This window comes from Anomalospiza imberbis, chromosome 21 (assembly GCF_031753505.1).
Source record: "Anomalospiza imberbis isolate Cuckoo-Finch-1a 21T00152 chromosome 21, ASM3175350v1, whole genome shotgun sequence".
NCBI lineage: Eukaryota > Metazoa > Chordata > Aves > Passeriformes > Viduidae > Anomalospiza > Anomalospiza imberbis.
In genome coordinates this window covers 6,256,229-6,276,656 of record NC_089701.1, presented here as the reverse complement: position 1 = coordinate 6,276,656, position 20,428 = coordinate 6,256,229, and the positions used below count along the sequence as shown (strand labels likewise).

The 20,428-nt window shown below is 50.4% G+C and overlaps 1 protein-coding gene across 5 annotated transcripts in view; it reads left to right on the top strand.

The window, feature by feature from the left end:
• The first annotated feature begins 3,688 nt into the window (after positions 1–3,688).
• Positions 3,689–20,428, top strand: part of COL27A1 (collagen type XXVII alpha 1 chain) — a 140,994-nt gene continuing 124,254 nt past the window's right edge. For 3 of the 5 annotated variants that reach the window (XR_011005647.1, XM_068211428.1, XM_068211425.1), the window contains exons 1-3: positions 4,497–5,203; positions 13,382–13,452; positions 18,536–19,959. Coding sequence is in view for 4 of the 5 variants with exons in the window: in XM_068211428.1 (XP_068067529.1) it covers positions 5,148–5,203; positions 13,382–13,452; positions 18,536–19,959 (1,551 nt within the window). In the remaining variant the exon portion in view is untranslated. Of the gene's footprint in view, positions 3,791–3,917; positions 4,298–4,496; positions 5,204–13,381; positions 13,453–18,535; positions 19,960–20,428 lie in introns of those variants that run through there. The other 2 variants (XM_068211426.1, XM_068211427.1) reach the window with 2 other exon arrangements.

Here is a 20,428-nt window from a genome sequence, read left to right as displayed (position 1 = left end):
AGCCTGGCTCCCTTTTCCCTTCCCCCGTGGCTCCAGCAGCTCCCAGCCAGGGTCCAAGTTTAGATACCCCTGCTCCAGGCTGGGTGCGGATCCTCAGCCCAGCAGGGAGTGAAAGGCTCTTTATCCCACCTTCCCTTCGTGTGTTTGTTTCATCCCTCCCACAAGTTTTTCCGGTGCCGTGGTTTTCACTCCTGCCTGGTTATGCCACGGATTTTAAACCTGAATGGAGTATTTATCTAAATATATCCAAATACACCCCTGTAATTCCTTGTGAGTTCTGGGGGCAGTGAGCGATCCAGGACACTTTCTGGACTTGGGCGAAGGTGCAGATGATGGAAGTGTAATTCAGCGTTGTCCTCCAGGCCAAGCCAGCGTGGGCTGCTGGCTCCAGGTGAGGCTGGGATTCCCCTGCCCCGTGGAGCCGGCACCGTGTGGCACACAGGGCAGCTGGCACACCGCTGCCGTGGCCCCCGCATGCCTCCACACTCGGTTTTCTAAGAGGAGCAAAGAGACAAAATTACATTAATGAGAGCCTTGACGCTTAACCAAGCTACAGCTCCTGAGGAGAGGCGGGTACTGGTTCTTCTGGAAAGAGGCTAAATATGGGTGAATATTTAAGATGCTGTATTTATTCAGGCTGTAATGACATGCTGCTTTTTTTGAGAGAGTGTGTTTCGTCAAAAGCAAGTGTTCTGTTCCCTGTTCTCCATGTTGTCTGGTGGCATTTCCTCCTCCTCTGTACTTTTTTTTTTCCTTTGGCTAATTAAACTATTCCATTCCAATTCCTTTTTTTCTTTTTTTTTTCCCTTTTTTCATTTCACTGCTGTGCCATTTTACTTCAGTTTATTTAGTGTTTTAAAATGGCTTCTATTTAAATTTGGAAAGGAAAAAAAAAATCTGCTAAATATATTTCTATTCAGATCATATGTTGTGGCTTTTCTCTTTTTGAAGAATGAGGTCTAATTTTTGAACCTGAATTCACTTGGCACAAGTCTTGGCTTCAGCAATGTTGGGTTTCCTTTTGTTTTAAAGTAATTCCCTTTTTCCTACTGCTGGGATCCATTTATGTCTTCGTGCTAGCAAAGCTTTCAGGCATGTGTTTGGTTTGAAAATGTTCATCGGAGCAAATATGGGCAGAGGATTTGAGGATGAGGCTGTCAGTGAGTTTTATGGTGGTCCTTGGTGAGATGCTGAGGACCTGAAGCATCATCAGTCCTTTCCCACTCCCCATGCACATCGACTTTGGATAAATCTTTGCAAAAAGATGCAGCGCATCCTTTTCCTTTCCTTTTTGTCCCTCTCTCTGAAAAGCCAGGCCTTGCTCCTTTCTGGGTAGGGTGGGTTTTTGGTTTTGTTGTGTTTGTTTGTTTGTTTGTTTTTTGAGGGAAAGGGAGTTTACTAAATATTTGCTGCATTCAGAAGAGAGAAAAGGTAGAAATAAGCAAGAGAACCTAAGGTGTATTCAACAGCAGAGGGATTAACCCATGATTATTTGCAAAGTTGGAGGTTTTTTTAATTGATTAAAGCTTTATCTTAAACACTTCAGCATGGCTAGAATATGTTTCCCAGTGAGGAATGTGTGACTGAGAAACATGGAAAGAACAGCTGGGGGGAAAAATAGCTAAGAAAAATAGAGATTTTATGGTGTTTCTGACAATCTGTGTCACTGCCTGTTGTCCCTAAAGTCACAGACCTCAAAGCTGGACTGTTTGGGTCGTCTGAGTTCCTGGGCTTTCAGAGGAGTTTGAGACACATTTTTCTGTGAATAGGAATTTCTTACACGTATCTGGATGTGTAACTTAGCTGCACCCTTCTGAGAAGGTTTTCTGGAGGACAGAGGAACTGTGAAGCCGATAGTTAACCACAGTCCCAACACTGCTTGTTTCAAATGGTTTTGCTGTTTCTACTTAAAACTTCATCTGCCATAGTGAGAAAGGAAGCAAAATGTAGATGCTTCAGAGCAAAGGTATGAATAAAATCTTCTGCCTATAGAAACTGGGAGATGGAAAACCACAGCTCCAGCAAGCAACCACAACTAAACCAAATATATGCATTAAGGGAGAGAAGCCCTTAGCACGCATGGTAGCAGAAGATGTCATATAGGAGATCTGATTTATTGTGGAAACCTCAACTTTTGGCCATGCTCTGAGGTCAGGTTTTTGAGTAAAAGCCTGCATTGCTGAGTCAGGCCAGTGGGTCCTTGAATTTTCTGGTCTGAACGTGATGTAACATCACTCCCCTCTAGCCTCAAGTTCAGGTACTTGGTGGCTCGATGTGGGGTCCTGTTTGTGTATTTTTTATGGGGAATGGGCAAATTTAGTGCCCAAGCCCAGCTGTGAGGTGCTTCAGCCCTTCCCCATCTCAGGGGATAATGCAGTAAGACACAGGACACCTTTGTGGAGGGAGCCCCTGGGGTGGCTCAGCCTTGATGGCAGACCCACGCTGGTCTCTTGGATCTGTGCTGGCTGCTCAGCACCTCGCAGGACCTGCCCTGTGCCCTGCAGCCCCGTCCCCTTGCCCTGGGGGTCCTGTAGCCCCTGCAGCCCCGTCCCCTTACCCTGCAGCCCCGTCCCCTTACCCTGCAGCCCCATCCCCTTGCCCTGGGGGTCCTGTAGCCCCTGCAGCCCCGTCCCCTTACCCTGCAGCCCCGTCCCCTTGCCCTGGGGGTCCTGTAGCCCCTGCAGCCCCGTCCCCTTACCCTGCAGCCCCGTCCCCTTACCCTGCAGCCCTGTCCCCTTACCCTGCAGCCCCGTCCCCTTGCCCTGGGGGTCCTGTAGCCCCTGCAGCCCCGTCCCCTTACCCTGCAGCCCCGTCCCCTTACCCTGCAGCCCCATCCCCTTGCCCTGGGGGTCCTGTAGCCCCTGCAGCCCTGTTCCCTTACTCTGCAGCCCCGTCCCCTTGCCCTGGGGGTCCTGTAGCCCCTGCAGCCCCGTCCCCTTACCCTGCAGCCCCGTCCCCTTACCCTGCAGCCCCGTCCCCTTGCCCTGGGGGTCCTGTAGCCCCGTCCCCTTGCCCTGGGGGTCCTGCAGCCCCTGCAGCCCTGTCCCCTTACCCTGCAGCCCTGTCCCCTTGCCCTGGGGGTCCTGTAGCCCCGTCCCCTTGCCCTGGGGGTCCTGTAGCCCTTGCAGCCCCGTCCCCTGCCCTGCCAGTGACCACACAGCCCCCGACCCGCAGCGCTCCCCTCCCCTGCTGGTGGGGTGCCCGGGGTGCCCCCCTGCCCGGCGGCAGCGCTGATCCTGCCCCTCGGAGGCTGGATCTCTGCTCATTAGCTGCTGTTTGCTGAAACCGGATACCTGGGGCACCCCCGCCAGCCCGGAGTCCCCGGGCTGCAGCTATTTAAAAGGACAAGGGCAGCCTTAGAGCTTCCACCTCTTTCACATCCATGTCCCTCCCAGCGCCCGCTCCCAACCGCCCTTCTCTCCTGGATCCCTGCAGCATCCATGACCCACGAGAGGAGCGACGGCCCGAGGGGGACGTGCCCGCGCCAGCCCCGGGGAAGGATTATCTGCTGAATTTGGGGGGACCCCAGAGAGCCCCGGCTGGCTCCGGGCCCCTCACCCCGGCCACCTCTCCCGGGCTCGCAGCGCAGGAAACACCTTGAAGGGGAAGGAGGGAGGAAGGGGCTTTGTTTGAGTTTTCTTTTTTTCCTCTTTTTTTTTTCCCTTATTTTTTTTAAATTGTTATTATTTTTTTTAAGAAGTAGCAATTGCCCTGAGCTGCTGGGACAAATGGATGCCCACGGCCATGGGGCTGCACGGAGATGCTGCTCAGCCTCTCAGCTCGCTGCAGAGTAAGTGCCCGAGGCAGAGGTGCTGGCAGGGGGAGGGAGCAGGGCAGGGGCACCCAGGGGTGCAGGGTGCACCCAGGTGGCACCGCTGTCCTCATCTGCCTCAGGGAATGCCGTGGACCTGCTCTGGACAGCAGGGACCTGCCGGTCACCCTGGGCTCCACGGCTGGCTGGGTGGGACTTTGGATGAGGAGGGGAAGCAGGGATGAAGGTTTTATCCACATCTGGAAGTCCCCTCTCCTGCCAGAGCTGGCCAAGAGGACTTGGGATCCAACTTGTTCTGATGGACCTCGCATAGGGAAACTCACTGCCCCGATCCTGCCTTCTGGGATGTAGATTCCATCCCTTGGTGCTGGGATGAGAGGGGCTCTGGAGATGCCCTGGGGAAGCAGAGCAGCTCAAGGAGGGGATCAGAGGCATGGGGGACTTTTCTCCTCCAAGCCTGAATCCCATCCACAGGCTCCCAGCTGCCTGCAGCAAGCGCTGATCCCAAGGGAAAAGCCATGCCAGGTACTTTATAAGGTGGGTCCAGGCTGGTTTGGGGCTCCTGGCCCTGGACAGGTGAGTGCAGGGGGCTGCAGTTTCCATCAGCAGCCTCCCCAAAGAAGGGCCTGTGCTTCCCTCTCTGGAGCCTGGACAGGGTCTTCAATTCTTTCCCTGCGGTTCTGGCCAAAAGAGCTTTTTTTTTTTTCTTTCTTTCTTTTTTTTTTTTTTTTTTCCCCTCAAATTATTTATTTATTTTGTATAATATCTCGTAAATGCTTCGCTATTACAGAGGAGGGCAGCAGAGAGAGGCAGTAAGGACATCCTTAAATAATTTTCATTTCTCAAAATCTGCCTTTTCTTCTTCTCTCTAAGTCCAGAGGAGAGATCCTTGGGGGGTGGGAGGCACATCTGCATTGCAAATAAAAATAATAATTGCAACCACCAACCAACCAACAACAAAAAAAATGTAACAGCTAAGAAAAAAACACTTGAAATCACGGACTTTGGGAATCAGAGATCACAGAATTTGCACTATTTATAAGGAGAGGAAAAAAAAAAGGCAAGAAATCCAGCGACCATGGGCCAGCCTGGCTTCCTAGAGTGTACTTAGTGTTCTCTCTCCTTTTTCCAAGGTAATTGCAGTCTGCCGAGAGGGAGTTAAATGGGATTAAAAGATCTGTGTAAGCAAAAGGACCCAGAAGAGAAGGAGGAAGGAGTGAGCCGTCCGGGCCAGGGGTGTCTGTGACACAGCTGAACCCCTTAGCGAGGCAGAGAGCCGAGCTCCTGGGAAGGATGTACCCACAAACCGGCTTATCCCCCGATTTCTGATGGATTGCCGCAAAAATTGCCCGAAAGAGACAATGCACTAAACGTGATGGAGCCGGAATCAGAGCCGGTCTCCAGACTCAGAGCTACAGCGGCAGGCAGGGGGTGAGTACAAACTCCGCTACTCCCGGCGCTGGGGAAGGGAATCCCGGGCGGGCTGGGGGTGCCGGGGAGCCACGGGATCCCGGGATTTGGGAACGGGGTGAGGGAAGACATTCCTCTGCCAGGGGATGATGTGAAAACTCCTGGTCTGGAGAGGAGACCGGGCTGCGAGCAGGGAGGCCACGCTGCGGAGCGGGAGAGGGGGAGATGGGGCTGCGGTGTGCGGGGGATCGGCGGCGGGACGGCCAGGAGGAGCCCCCCGGCCCCCCCAGCCCCGCGCACCGGGACAGGGGCTCCCAGCCCCGGGGGCTGCTCCGGGAGGCGGGCGCCGGTGCAGCCCCCGGGCAGATGCGGGAACGGGCGATCCGCTGCCCCTGGCAGCCCTCACCCTGCCCTGCACGGGGGGGTCCCAGCCCCTCCTGGGAGCAGGGGCTGCTGCTCCTCACGCCGTCCCTCGGGGACACGGGTACCTGGGTCTGGCCGCGCTGCTGCGGGAGGTGGGAGAGCCCGCAGGGCTGAGGCACGCCGGAGGTGCGCTGTGGCAGCTCTTCATGTGCTCGGCACACACAAAACGCTGCTCTCTCTCCATCCATGTATGAAAAGATCCCGGCACACACCCTGCCCATCCCCCTTCTCCCACAGCTGGGACCAAATTTTACTATTTTCATTGTTAAACGCGTCGTCGTTGTTGGTGTTGTTGTTGTTATTATTTTCCTGGGAACCCGCGAAGGGTTAATCCCGCTGGCTGCGTTGTCGGATGTACTGATGATTTACCGACACTCCCTTGGAAAGGCTGCGATTCTTCTGCCTGGCAGTTTGAAAAAGTTGTGTACAGGATCCCTCTGCTCGGCTGGGCTGGGAGATGGGGGAAAGAGGGGGAACGGGGCGAGGGGATTTGGGGGCAGCCCCCCTCCACCCCCGGGGTCATGCTGTTGCCGCCCCTTTCCTAGAGCCGGAGGGGGATGAACGTGCAGTTCCTTTGCAGGCTCAGTCTGTGTGTGGAGTTACACGGCGAGCCCACAGCCCTTCCCAGGGCTGCAACTGCTCTCCTTGACAAGTTTTCTGTGTGTTTATATACTCACAGGGGCTGCATCTCAGCGCTTTAGGGCTTTTGCGGTGTGGGGTTTTTGTTTGGGTTTTTGTTGCTTTGGGTTTTTTTGGGTTTTTTTTTTTTTTGCTTTGTGTTTTGGTGGGGTTTTTTTGCCTAGATGTGGCTGTGGTGTGTCTGGAGACGCTGGTAACTGCAGCATCTCCCAGCTACACCTTTTTAGTGCTGGGCATGGTCTGGGAGAACCGCCTGGGACCCTGCAAGAGGGTGGCTGGCGTCAGAAAGGGAGCAGCCCCAAGGGGAACAGAGAGAGATAAAGGTTCCTTTGAAAGAGCACGAGCAGCGTGTCACAGCGAGGGGACGGGCTCCGGTGCGGGAGCGACACTTGGCACCAGGCACGGCCTCTGACAGGGCACCAGCTGCTCCGCCTGGCCGAGGGCTTGGCCGCGGTCACGCTAGCCATGGGGACAGCGAGATCGTGCCCGGGTCCCAGGTCCTGCCCGAGGACAAATCGGAGCCGTGTGAGCGCAGGTTTAGAAGGAGGGACCCAGGGGTTGGCAGCGTGGCTCCCGGCCTGCCGGGGATCTGTGCCTGGCTCTGCCTCAGGGCGTCCCCGGCTACCACAGCCCGGCCGTGGGCTGTGAGCCCTGCAGTGCCGTGGGCAATGTGCCTTTGGTCTGTCCTGGTGCCTCAACGAGCGCCTTTTGTTCCGGGGTCTTCCCTGGCCTGTCCCCTGCCATGTGCGGCTCCGGTCCCTCCTCAGCAGAGGTCGCTTGCTGCCCTTCGCATCATCTCCCGGAGGGATTTTTGGTGCTGGATGGGATTCGCTCGGCAGAGCGCCGTCCATCCCACCGCCCCCACGGCTCCAGGGTCCCCTTGAGGCCACTGCTCTTGGAGAGGGAGCCCTGAGCCCGGGGCTGGCATGTCCCTGGCACACCAGGCCACCCTTGGGGTGGGTGAGGGCTGTGCTGCCTGGAGTCAGCTTGTGATGGGAGTGATCTGGTGCATTCCCGTGTGGCACTGGGGGTCCCTCTTGTACCACCACTCCTGCAGCTTCTGGAGCAGGGCTGGTGGTTGGGGAGCTGGTGACCCTACAGGCGACCTGCGGGCGAGTGTGGCAGGGCTGGCTCCCCAGGGGAGGAGCGGCAGTCGCGGGAGTGTGCTGGAAGACTTGAGCTGCCAAAGTTTGTAAAAACAGAAGAACACAAAGTTTTACAGGCTCTTCAAGCTTAGTGTGCCCATCTTGGTGATTTCTGCTGATGCGTTTTCGGTGAGCACAGCCCCCCCAAAACACAGGGGAAGGTTTGCATTCCACTGCACATCGAGCACACGCCCAGGTGCTGTTCCGCTGCGGTTGTGTGACTTTGGCCCTTTCAGCCCCAGTGCCACTTGCTGGTCACAGGGGAAGCTCGATGTTCCTGGAGACCTTTGATGGGTGACAGCGTGCTGTCACAGCCCTGACGTGGTGGCACAATGCTGCTCTGGGGCTGCCTGGCCCATCTGTGTGCTGGATGAAAAAGCTGCACACATGGTACTGCAGCATCCACCCGGCACCATCAAGGTGGGTCAGCCCCTGGGAAGGCCTGAAAGGGCTGGAGGGAGGCATGGATCCTTTTTAAGAGGAAAAGGAAGGTTGCTTGCAAGCTGGGCAGATGGTCTGGGACAGATTATGGCACAGCTGGACAAATTTAGCAATAGGGTGGCAAATTATGTGTGTGCTGGGTGCTTGGGGGTAGAGAGGAGGCAATTGCACCCTGGAGATGTGTCCCATGAGGGATAATCAGAGTCATAGTCCAGGACCACCCGCCTGCTGTTTCCATGCATCTCTCTGAGTGTGTGCTTTATTAAAATAAATCTCCAGCTTCATCCCCTTTCTGCAATGGGTTGAGGGGTTAAAATCTGCCCTGCTTTATATCTCTGTTCATGGAGATTCTGTTACTGACTGAAGGTTGCCCAGGTCTGTGGTGAGATGGTTGTTGGAAATCTCTGCCCAGGGACAAACACAGGGTTTGTGGGGTTTTGTTTCCCCTTTCCCTTTCTTTGCCAATTTGTTGGGGACATAAGTAGAAATGATGGACGCTTTTACTGAAGCAAATGGAAACAATGGGGAATTCTATATAGCTCTGCCAAACCCCATTCACAAAATGAAGGAATGCAAAGGCGTTTGTTGGAAGGACAAAAAGGGAGTTAGATGTCAGATCAGGCTTAGCACTTCTGTTTGTCGAGGGCTCCAGTTACTGGAGAACACAAAGGCCAGGGCCAGCACTGAGTGTTGTCACTTCACACAGCAGCAAAGTCAATATCCCAGACAGACAGGGATGGGGAGCCAAGGGCAGGCGAGTAATGGGTTCCCAGGAAAGATCCCCCGCCGTGGAGAGCTTCTGGGAGCTGCCTGTGAGGGTGTTTGAGTCTTATCAGTCTGGCATCTCTCCTGTGGGGAAGCAGGTTGGCACCAGGAGCAGCTCAGCTCTGGGACAGCCCTGTGCAGTGAATGCACAGGCTCTAGTTCCAGTGAGGAAGACAAGGACCAGCGGTTTGGGACCCTTAGCCCTCTGTCTGCAGGTGCCAACCTAAACCCCCGAGAGGACAAGGGGTGAGGTGTCTGCAGGAGGTCACCCTGGCTATGCTGATGCTTCATCCCCACCTTCTGTGCACTGCAGATTAGCAAGGCCCTCCTGCAGAAGTCCTAAGAGGAGCTATAGGTGCCACATGAGCAAATATCAGGCCCTTATGGATGCAACTCTCCTGCTGTGGGCAGGGACACCTTCCAGTAGACCAGGTTGGTCTAAACCCTATCCAACCTGGCCTTGAACACTTCCAGGAATGGGGATTTCATTTTTCCTTACTTAATATTGACATTTTCTAGATCACTAACTGTTTTCTTAGTATTTTTAAATGACCTTAAGAATGGATTTTTAGGGGCCATATCTCTTTGTCTGCTCAATACTTTTCCTTAAAAATGTAGTTGCTGAATGGGGATTAAAAACTAATGGTATTTCAGTTGTTTCAGAAACTTTGCCCTCATCATGCTGGGGTTTGCAGCAGTGCCTGGGTACAAAATCTTTGCCTGGAGGTGTAAGTCAATACCTCATTTATACTGCAGGAGAGGTCTAGCAAAGGACTGAGCAGGGTCAATATGGGGACATCTACATAGTTGTGTGTTTCCATTGCTCTTGCCAGAAATTGAGGGGGAGTGGAGAAATACCATCATTTCCAGAAGCTCCACAGAGGAGGTTGCTGGTACAAAATAAGATTTCAACCCCAAAAAGCTGGTATGGAATTGATGCACAGTAAAATTTAGAGCCTCAGTTTATAGGTTGTGATTTGCTTCCTGTTTGTCAAAACTGCTTGGGAGTCTTACAGAACATCACCTCCAGTCACGTGCAAAGGATCTTAAGCCACACGTGCATTTTCTCCTTTTTAAGATATACTCTCTGATCTACAGCTAGAAATGCAGATTCGCTTTTCTTGAAAAGCAATTTTCAGCCTCCAGCTGGCTTTGTTGTCTTTTGAACAGGAAGAATATACACCTGAATGGAGAAAAGTGGTGGGGGAATTGTTTTTCCACTTTGCAGTAATGTTTGCAATTTCAAAGCCATTTCCCCACTGTAAATGAGGGAGAAAACAAAATAAAAAATTAAATGCTGCCATGGGCCCTTGAAATATTTCCTTCAGCTTCAACCCATCATCTAAACAAACAAGATGTCAAAATAATTTGGACTTCTTATTTTAAGGCAGGGCAAACCTTTTATTTAAAAAAAAGCTGAAATTGTTCCAAACCAATTCCAGAAATAGTGGGGAATTAGCTGATCGCAATAATTTTACAGGTTGCCTCAGCTTTGTCAAATTGTCACTTCCTCGAGGATAATTTGTGACCAAGTTTACCCTGAAGGCTGTTGTGTCCCTGCTGTCCTTAGTTCAGTGCAGGGCTTCATTCCAGCACTTGTCTGGTTAGAAGGGAATAAGGGTGTTTGTGCTTCCCTGTCCCTCTCAGTTGTACTTTTCCTTGGACTCCTGGCACTGGTCAGTTCCCGTGGACTGATCCATAGGAGTTTGCCAAAAGTAGGGAAGTAAAATGAAGCTGTAGTCAGTGACTTCAGTTTGCTATGGAGGGAGTTGGTGTCTGCACTGGAACACTTTTAAGGCCCATGTGAGCTTACATCATGTGTGCTGTGGGGCACCTCTACATCCAGGGACTGCAGCAGTGGTTTGGGTTGGGAGGGACCATAAAAGTTCATCTCACTGCACCCCCTGCCATGGGCAGAGACACCTTCCACTGTCCCAGGCTGCTCCAAGCCCTGTCCAGCCTGGCCTTGGACACCTCCAGTGATGGGGCACCCACAGCTTCTCTGAGCAACCTGTGCAGGGCCTCACCACCCTCACAGGGAACAGTTTCTTCCTAATGTCGATGCTAAATCTGCCCACCTTCAGTTTAAAGCCTTCCTCTTTGTCCTGTGCCTCCATGCCCCTGTCCAAAGTCACTCTCCATCTCTCTTGGGCCTTTAGGCACTGGAAGGTGCTCTAAGTTCTCTTGAGCATTCTCTTCTCCAGGCAAACAGGCCCAGGATCCTCACTGTGGTATTCACAGAGCCTGTGAATAAAAGAAATAAATGCCTTCAGTGGTGTCTCTTGATAGAGTCTTAGTGGAAATCACTGCTCACGGGAAGAAGCTGAGATAAGGGAAAGGTGGATTTGATAGCTCTATATAAGGAGAAAAATCTTCTTTACTCTTGCTACTCTGTTGCTGCAGAGCTGTAACGGAAAAAGAGCCTGCATTAAAAATCCTGGGATAATTAACAGCCCCATCACTCACACGGCTGCCATTTGGAAGCTGCTTTTGCTTTTTCCATTAAGTTGGTAAATTTTGCCAAAGTGTTTTTCTTCAGTATTTTGGCATCCTGCCCCGCTCTCAACTCTTACAGTGTTGGCCATGTGAGGGGTCCAGGAGCAGGGCTGGGGCCAGCTGGATCCCACACTGTGCATTCGTCTCCTTTACAGCCCAAGAGTGTCACTGGAATGAAATTACGTGCTGGAATTTCCCCCAAGACTTGTTCTCCTCATTGTGTCAATCAACAGGGAGTTTGGTTTGTGAAGGTACCCCTCAAAAAAAACAAAAAGTGGACTTCAGTGTGTCGTGAGCAGCAGTGGTTGTACAAATTGATCCTCACCGGATCACAGGCTCTTAATGCCTGGAACTGCTGCTGGTGATGACCCCTTCCCTGTCCTCCTGTGCTCTCATCAGGCAGTCAAGCCCAGCTGGTGATACCCAGTCAGGTCTTTGCTCCATGCATGGAATTGTGTCCACATCTTAAACTCTGTTGGAGATGAGCACAGAAATTCAGGTTGTCTTGTGAAGTGGATTTTATCCTCTCTCATGCCAAAAAAAATACTGCCAGATGTGGCCATGAAGAATCATTCTGTTCTGCTTCCCTTCCTCCACTCCCTGAAGGTACTGGGATAGCAGCTCTCCTTGGACTTGGCAGTGTCTTCATCCCAACGGTTGCATCCCAAGGGATGAAGTTGTCAGAAAAGAACCAAGGCTCCCCAGCTGGAGAACTCTGGAGCGTGGTGAGGGTCTCCTGGTTAGGATATGTCTGGTTGTAGGGCATGGCAAAAGAACACCAGGACTGGGTTATTCCTGGCTGTTCTTTCATAAACTAAAGCAGTCCCAGAGCTCCTGAAATGTGCAGCCCAGTGTCAGGGCAATGGAAACAGCAAAGGAGGACATGGATTGCTTCAGCTCATTTGTTTCCCAGTTGATGTGGGACCACTCCAGTATTTTATCTCTTTAAGCCTTAAAATGTTAGTGGCTGGATTCCTGGATGGATTTTTATATTCAAGGCCAGGTTTCCCTACTGATGTAAATCACCGTGGCTTTGTTTTAGCTCTGGGAAAGGGTCTGCTGCGCCAGGTGAGGACTGGCCAGGGTAATACATTGTCTCAGAGGATGCTTTCTTGGGCTAAAGCTGAGGTCTTGATGGCAGGAGAAGAGTGGTTTGATGTATGACTTGTGCTTCAGAAGTGGAGAGAGGAGCAAGCTGCACTTTGGCATGGCTTTGCACAGCCCAGTGCTCACACTGGCTGGGCTGAAGTGACAAACAACCTGTGGATGTCCCACACTGCTGTCTCCTGGCTCAGGGCTTTCTGTAGTTTACATTTCTGTCTGTTCTTCCAGCAGCCTTTGCTGATGAAGCTGTTAAATAGCCTCTGTAGAAGATGAGGGGATTCAATTTTCAAACTTTCCACTGACAGCTTTAAGTGAGCCTTACCAAGGAGTTTCCCATTTTCTCTAGTTGGCTACAAATCAAGGGAGCTGATGGGGGAAAGGGGGGGTTTTAGCTACCTTTCTGGTAAAAGGTTTTTTTTCCCCGAGCTGCTGTTTTCAATGGCATTTGAAGGCTCAAAGCTGAGCTAACAGAGAGGTTTGTCAAATTCCCTTTCAGGCATGGAAGGGTCTTTGAGAGCACAGCGTTGGAAGCCTGTGATCTCCCACTTTCTAAACTTTCCTGCCACACCAGGCTTGAGAGAAGGTTCTCAGTGGCTCAGCACAGGGTGCTGAGTGGTTAGAAGCTGCCCCCATCTTTGCATCTGGGTGTAAAATGAGAAACAGATCTTTGTAGGGTTTTGCATGTTTAGGATATTGTTAAGCACACAGTAAAGCATTAGGACTCAGGATTTGTTTGCTGAGGTGACAGGGCACTGAGTGTCAGCCCATTTCCTACCCCACAGCCCTGCACCTGCACTCCTGGCAGGGCTTTAGGCCTCCCAGCTTTGAATGATTTCTCCATTCCCTTGCATTTCTGGTGGTCTGTCCTTGGTGGGGTGAGTGCCAAAGAGCAGCAGTAGCAGAGGCACTGATGGCCCGGCAGTGATGGCCCTGCCTCTCAAAACACGAGGCTGGTCTTGTTCAAGGCTCCTAATTCCACTGGGAAACCTTTCCACTAAGGTCAGTGGGTTTTGGATGACTTTGAAACAGAAAAATGAGGTCTCAGCCTGAATCTACTTCCTGGAGTCATGCTGGCACTGTCATTGCCTTTGCTAGACTTGGGATCAAGGAGAAGACCTTTAACAATGGAATTGGTTTTGTTACTGTTGTAGAAATACATTCTTTTTTTCTTCTCTTCCAATTTTAGGGGATTCTGCTTTCTCTGGACAATATTGTGTTTTACCTGGTTCCTGGGATTCACACAGGGAAATTCTGAAGGTAAACTACACTTTTTTTTTCCTCTCCTCTTTCAAAAAAAGTAAAAGTAAAAGTTAGGATTATAACTTAACAATCAATGTCTGAGCCCAGTGCACAGTTAGATGCATTTATTGCTGATGGTTGCAGTACAGATGATATAGATGGTGCAGTTAACAGCTGGCAAAAGAACCAGGTTTTGTACAGGTGATTATGTGTCCCACAGGATTTTCAGAGTCTGTCTGTCTAGTGGAACTGGTGGGAGTGAAGCACTTTGTGTCTAAAATGTCACAAATCTACCTGCACTTGCCAGGACTTAACTTCTCTTAGAAACTGCCCCTTGAGACTGGGGCTTTATGTAGTTAAATGTCTCTAGCACAAAGATTTTTCCATGATTTTGGTGCACCCCAGGCACGCCTCTGCCAGCACAGGGGATGTCATGCATACAGAAATAATGTGAGTTCTAAAGGTAAAAGCAAATTTAAAGGAGGAAGATCCTACAGGGTTGGTTGATAATAAAATGGCTCTACCTGGTTCAGTCTCTGTGCTGTAAGGGAATATTCTATAGAGGAGTGACACCTTCAGCCTGTCCTTACACCCCTTCTCCAGGCATCACCTCCCTGGTGCTGCCAGGAACAGGACTAGGCTGAGGTACAATAATCAGTGACCCTACAAAAGGAGATTAAAACTTCAAAGTCAACAGAAACTCCAAAAAAAAAAATTCATCTTTAACAGTTGATAGTGGGTGCTGAGCATCTCTGCAATATCTGTTTGAAAAGGAGCCTTCTCCTAAAATAGCAACACCTTTCCCACATGGATGCTTTACATGGGTATTTGCTGGAAGTGAACAGCTTCCCCTGCCGTCAGCAGACAACACTAAGTGGACTAGCAGGCTCCAGGACTCTCCCCTCAGTCCCTAAAACATGAAGGAAAAATAGAAATTTGGTCAACACTCAGCTGTCAGCCAGCCCATGGACCACTTTTTAGGCGTGGGGCGGGGGGGGGAGGAATAGATCCCTGCCATCAGCAATTTTGAAAAATGTAATATTTTCCAAATTCTGCCTCCCTGCAAAGGAAGTAGGAGGTGAACATCTGGCTGAATTACTTAGTTAAGCAATTTTCAGAGCAAGTTTTATGTCAGCTCATAAAGAGGCAGAACAAATACTGTGTCTTGGCATCTTGCTTTTCAAGTAGATTATAATATGCTGTTTAGATTCACCTCTATCCATCATTTTACTCCTAAGATTATATATGGGATGGGGCTGTGTCTTCTGTTACCATCAGTCTAAAGCAAACTCTTTCATTTCACTCTCATTGTGTTCACCTTGGTGTAGTCGATAGCTCCCCTCTGAGATTCTTTCTCTGGGATAAAAGAATTTTGAAAAGCTTGCCTGGTTTTCACGCAATGAGAGAGAGCATTTCCTTCTGGGTACCAGAAAACAAAACCTTCCAAGGAAGTAAAGGCGGTAAGAAAACCTGGGTGACTTGAGGCTGTGTTATCACCCAGGATTTTCAAACATGAGACTCAGAAGCAGTAAGAACTTGTTCATAAGGCAGTGTGAGGATGAAATTAAGCCAATGCTGTGGGATTTTGAAAACACTGTGGCTGTTACTCTAAGGATTAGGAGTCTTCCTGTATGCTGGAAAATCAGGGAACACAGAGGATGATCTTTCCATAAGTGCTACAAATCCAAAAGATTGTGAGGTGAGTTCATTTGTTGTGTGCTGACTAAGGATCTGGGCAGTAACTTTTGGAACTGCTGCACTTATTCAACCCAGTTTAGCTGTGGGCATCACATCGTGGCTGTTGGAATCTGGGAAGCTGCAAGTTATTCCTCTCCTGCCTTTTGGCTTCTTTTTCTCATGCAGCTTTCTGTGTGGTGAAAGGGGGAGGGTAAGAAAGTGATGGGAAGGAGAACAATAAAATATTTTTTCCCCTTTTCAGAGATGATCACGTGGTTGTTCAGGAATCTCTGTGTATCTCACTTCATGCACAGAGTCTGATAGAGGAGTTTTTCCCAGTTGCTCAAATGTTGCTACAGGAATGTTGTTACTAGTTTTGAGGCACCTGGGATCAGACAGCTCTAAGTGAATGTTCTCTTTAAATAATGTGTTTTGATGGAAAAATCCACAGAGGAAAAAGTTTGAAGGGGAAAAAATCCTCTGCTAATCTTGGAGCTGCTTCAGGAAGTCAGAATTACCTTGCATTTCACATTAGTTGATGACATCCCGTATCCCAGGAGATGTGACCCAACAGCCCAGGACAGTTGGATGGGATGGAGAGGAGACGAGATGGGCTGGGTGCACAGGAGCCCAGAGCTCTGTGCCTGGACCTAGTGCTGGAAAGTTCACATGTGTGTCCTGCAGGAGGATGCTTTAACTGGATTTTGCGTAGGCACCCAGAGTTTGGCTCCACCTTAGCGGGTTTTGAGGGAGAGGAGTGTTTGGGTTGTGCTTTTTTTCCTTAAGCACTCCTGGAAGCCGTTACTAACGAGGCATTGGGATTGCAAACAGCAGTGCATCCTCTGAGCACAGAAACATCCTTAGTCTGCAGAGCAGCTACCAAATAAATAACTCCTAGAGTGTGCAGCATCTCTAGCAGAGACAACCCCTGTCTGCCTCTGAGGGAGAACCTAAAAATACATGTAGAAATTGGAAGCTGGAGACTAGCTGCTTGCTTAAGTGGTAAATTTATTTTCTTAGGGATAAATCCTGATGCCTTTGAAGTCTGTGGCAAAGGTCCCACTTCACTTCAGTAAAGCCAGGCTTTGGCCTTTGCTATTTCATGGGCTCTGGAGATTATCCAGAATGAAGACACTGCCGTGATTCCTCGGCTCAGTGCAGAAAGAGGAAGGCTACTGAGAGACAGACCTGTTGGACAATATGGAATAAAAACAGAGAGGACCAAGGATTTCAGAGTATAGGAGAAAAGCTGTCATTAACACTTGAACATGCTGTGCAGTAAATTACCCCTCTGCACAGAGTGGGAATGTTTCCATCTACATTTTTCCTACATCTGATGCACCTTCTCCAGGGTGGTGTCTGCTAGAAAATGAGTCAAGCTGCTTTAAAAAAGGAAGGTGGGAATAAAGCTAAACTCAGGCAAAGTAAATACTGATTGACTCGAGCTGACATACAAAAATGGCCAAGGTATTTGCCAAAGTCAAGGAACAGAGGTTTTCTCATCATTCTCCTCCTTTCTTGGCCAGCAACATTACAGGTCTCAGACTGCTTGAGTCTACAACCCTTCTGGCCAACACCAAGGAGCTCTTTATGTGCCAGCTCTCCAAATATTGTGTTCTGTGCAGAACATTTAATAGTTAAGGGTGAAAGCAGCTGAATACCAAGGCCCCTTTAGAAAACAAGCTCATTTTTTTCCTTTGGAGAAGATTTACTTTTAATCTAGGAAAGTTGCAATCCCATGGTGTTAGCCATGATTGGCACCACCACCTTTCTGAGTGTTAAATTCTTGCCTTGCAACATTGGCATTTGGGTTGTACAGCCCTGACTGGCTTCCCCAAAGAGCACTGAGATGGGAGAGTTGGCTGGTCCAGGAGTGATGGGGCTGGCATTTGGGCAGGAAGAGGGGAGGCAGTGCAGTTATCCTACCTCACTGTCAACAGTGCTAGTGTCACAGGAATCGTGAGCACCTTAGGAGGGTCATTTGGGTTGGAAAACCCTTACAATCATCAAATCCAGCTGTTAACCCAGGGCTGCCAAGCCCACCACTAAACCATTAGATGTCCCCAAGTGCCACATCTGATGTCTTTTGAGCACTTCCACAGATGGTGACTCCACCACTTCACTGGGCAGCTCGTTCCAATGCTTTACAAACCTTTTGGTAAAAAAGCCTTTCCTACTCTTCATTCTAACACCCCTTCCCCCCACCCCCAGCACAACTGGAGGGATTTTCCTCTCATCCTATTGCTTCTTACTTGGGAGCAGAACCTGACCCCCACCTGACTACAGCCTCCTGTCAGGGAGTTGTAGAGAGTGAGAATTTCTCCCCTGAACCTCCTTCTCCTCCAGGCTGAGCTCCTTTAGCTGCTCAACACAGGACCTTTTTCAGGTCTGGGCACATTTACCTGTGCAGCTTTGCTCACGTAGACCTCGGCATCTTCTCTTAAGTAATTCAGCTGAGGCTGCTTCCAGCTGGCCCCAGTTTGTGTTGCTGTTGCCTGCTAATCTGAGCTGTGAATGACTCCTGATAAACCTTGGGGGTAGAAGGCAGGGGGTTCTGCTTGTCCATTGCAAATTCCTCCTGGAGTTGGGGGAGAAAGGTCCCCTGGGCATCAGTCCCTCTCCTCCTGGCTTGAGCAAGGCACCTGGCTCCTAGGTGACATTATACAGGAGGCAAATCTCACCTCCATTACTCAGTGGCAGCCATAACCAATTTCTGGGCTCTTCACAAACCAATTCTGGTTCCAACCTATCAAGATAATTCATTGCTGTAAGATGATCTGCTGGGGAAAAAAAAAAAAGTACTGCTGTTGAGAACCTTGAGCAGTTCACTGAAATCTAGGTGTAATTTTTTTTCATGCTGGGAGGCACCTGCACTTCCCTAAACTCTCCAAAGATCAAAAGCTGCTGCTTGCTAGCTTGGAGAGAGACAGATACAAGGCTTTTGCTTCCTCTGGAAGTTTTGTTACTTGCCCTCTGGGGATACAAAATTTTGCAATCACAGCTCAATCTGTTGTTCAAATTCCTTTCCAGCGATGTGGTCAGTACTCAGAATTGAATCCCAGGAAGAGGACTAGGGGTGCCCAGTGGGAAATTTCCTTGTAGTGAGGTCAGCTCCCTCCAGAACATGTGAGCTGGTCCCTGGTGGGACAGAAGAACTCACCAGATGCACCCTGGAGCTGATGCATTTTGGCAATTGCTGGTAATCACGCTGAGCATGCACTTGCTCATCACACAATGTGAGAAGAGCTGTGAGCTCTCCATGCTGGTTATGGGAATATATATGTGAGAGGGTGGGATTGGATGTGTGAGTTGGGATTTCCTGTAGCCTGTTGCCTTTGTGCATGGATTGGTTTCAGCTCCCTCCACACCCATCCAGCCCTTGGGTCGCCCAGCACCTCACATAATCTTTGTGCTTCCCTTTCAGATGTGGATGTTCTTCAAAGACTGGGCCTGTCAGGGAAAAGGCCATCGAGTGGATGGTCCTCCTCACGTACGGTTCCTCAAGGAGTCATTCCTTTCAAATCAGGGGTCATCTTCACTCAGCGAGCCCGTGTCGAAGCACCGCTCAGCACCCTCCTCCCCGCAGGCTCCAGCTCTGACCTGCTCCTGGTGCTGAGCCTCTGCTCCCACCGTATCAACAACGCTTTTCTCTTTGCTGTCAGGAGCAAAAAGAAAAAACTGCAGCTGGGGGTCCAGTTTGTGCCTGGGAAGATCATCGTGTATGTGGGCCACAAGCGCTCTGTATATTTTGATTACAATGTCCACGATGGCCAGTGGCACAATATGGCCATCAACATTCGTGGCCAGACAGTCACTTTATTTACTTCTTGTGGGAAGCGCAGAGTACATGCGGATTTGCATTTTAAAAAGGACAAGGCGTTGGATCCACACGGATCTTTCCTCTTTGGGAAGATAAGCCAGCACGCCGTGCAGTTTGAAGGAGCCATCTGCCAGTTTGATATTTATCCTTCCGCCAAGGCAGCTCATCATTACTGTAAATACCTGAAAAAACAGTGCAGGCAAGCAGATACCTACCGGCCAAACCTGCCCCCTCTCATCCCCCTCCTGCCCAGGGATCCCAGTGCCTCCCCCAGTACCCCACAGCGTACGGAGCCCTCGCTGCAGGGTCTGAAAAACCTGACCACTGCTGCCCCAAACTTGGAGGTTGGCAGGGTCACTGCACCCCTCAAGACAAGGGGTTCAGGTACAACAACCCCCACGTTGCTGTCAACCCCACCATCACGGCCGAGACTGACTACCAAAGCCACCAAGGTCACAGTGGCCCCACCTGTTCCGTCAAGTACCAAATCACAGGTACCCACCCAGTCCCCTCGGGGCATGGGGACAACCCTCAGGGTGTCTCAGCCCACTCCCAGTACGCGCAGGGAGAAAACTCCCCTTCCCACTGCTAAAAGGGCCCCACCAACGAGCCAGAGCCTGGTCACGGCCAGCAGGAAGGAGTCTGAGCAAGAGACCAAAAAGAAGATCAACCAAAAACCAACCGTTGAGCCCCCTGAAGCACCCCGTACTGTAAAGCCACTGAGGAGGGCGACTGATAACACAACGAGCAATGTCCACCTTGTTACCCTAAAGCCAACCCCGCAGAACCCAAGCCGTGGGCCCATCCCAAAGAAGCCGTCCCCCACCAGGAGAGTGGATCCCAGTATCATCCCTCTGGTGTACACCAAGCCACCCCTGGGGTCTGCCCAGCCCAGCTCCAGAGCCAGGGCCTTCAACCTCACAACCCTGGCTGCCACAGATGGCTATCAGATCTTTGACCCCTTGGGACCCACTCCGTTTCCATTTTTACTGGGATTTCCAGGAGTGAAAGGAGAGAGAGGACCTCAGGTATGTTCAGGCCCTTCATGGTGGCTACTCCCAGCCACAGCTCAGCTCAAGGGCTGGCAGGCCACAAGCTCCAAGGGTTTTTGTGAAGCTTATCCAAGTGTGGCAGCCAAGCACTGCTGCATTCCTGATCATCACAATTTTAGCATAAATCTCAGTTTGAACCTGAGTGTTCAGTGATGGTGGATGCCATGAAACATTTGTGGTTAAAGTTGCTGCTTAATGTTAGAGTTTTAAAAAGAAAGGTACAAAAAGAGGAATCCCATTTTCTTTTCCTTTAAATTGCTGGCTAAAATTTTAATGGCCAGGTTGGGGCTCTCTTCCACACCCTTGGTTTATCTCTGGTCATCTTCCATAGAAAACCCAGATGCCTTAAAAACATGCCTGGAGTTAACTGTTTCTTGGCACTTATTATTAATTTGTTTTGTATCTAATATTCACAAATCTAGAAAAGTGTACTGTTCCAGCAATT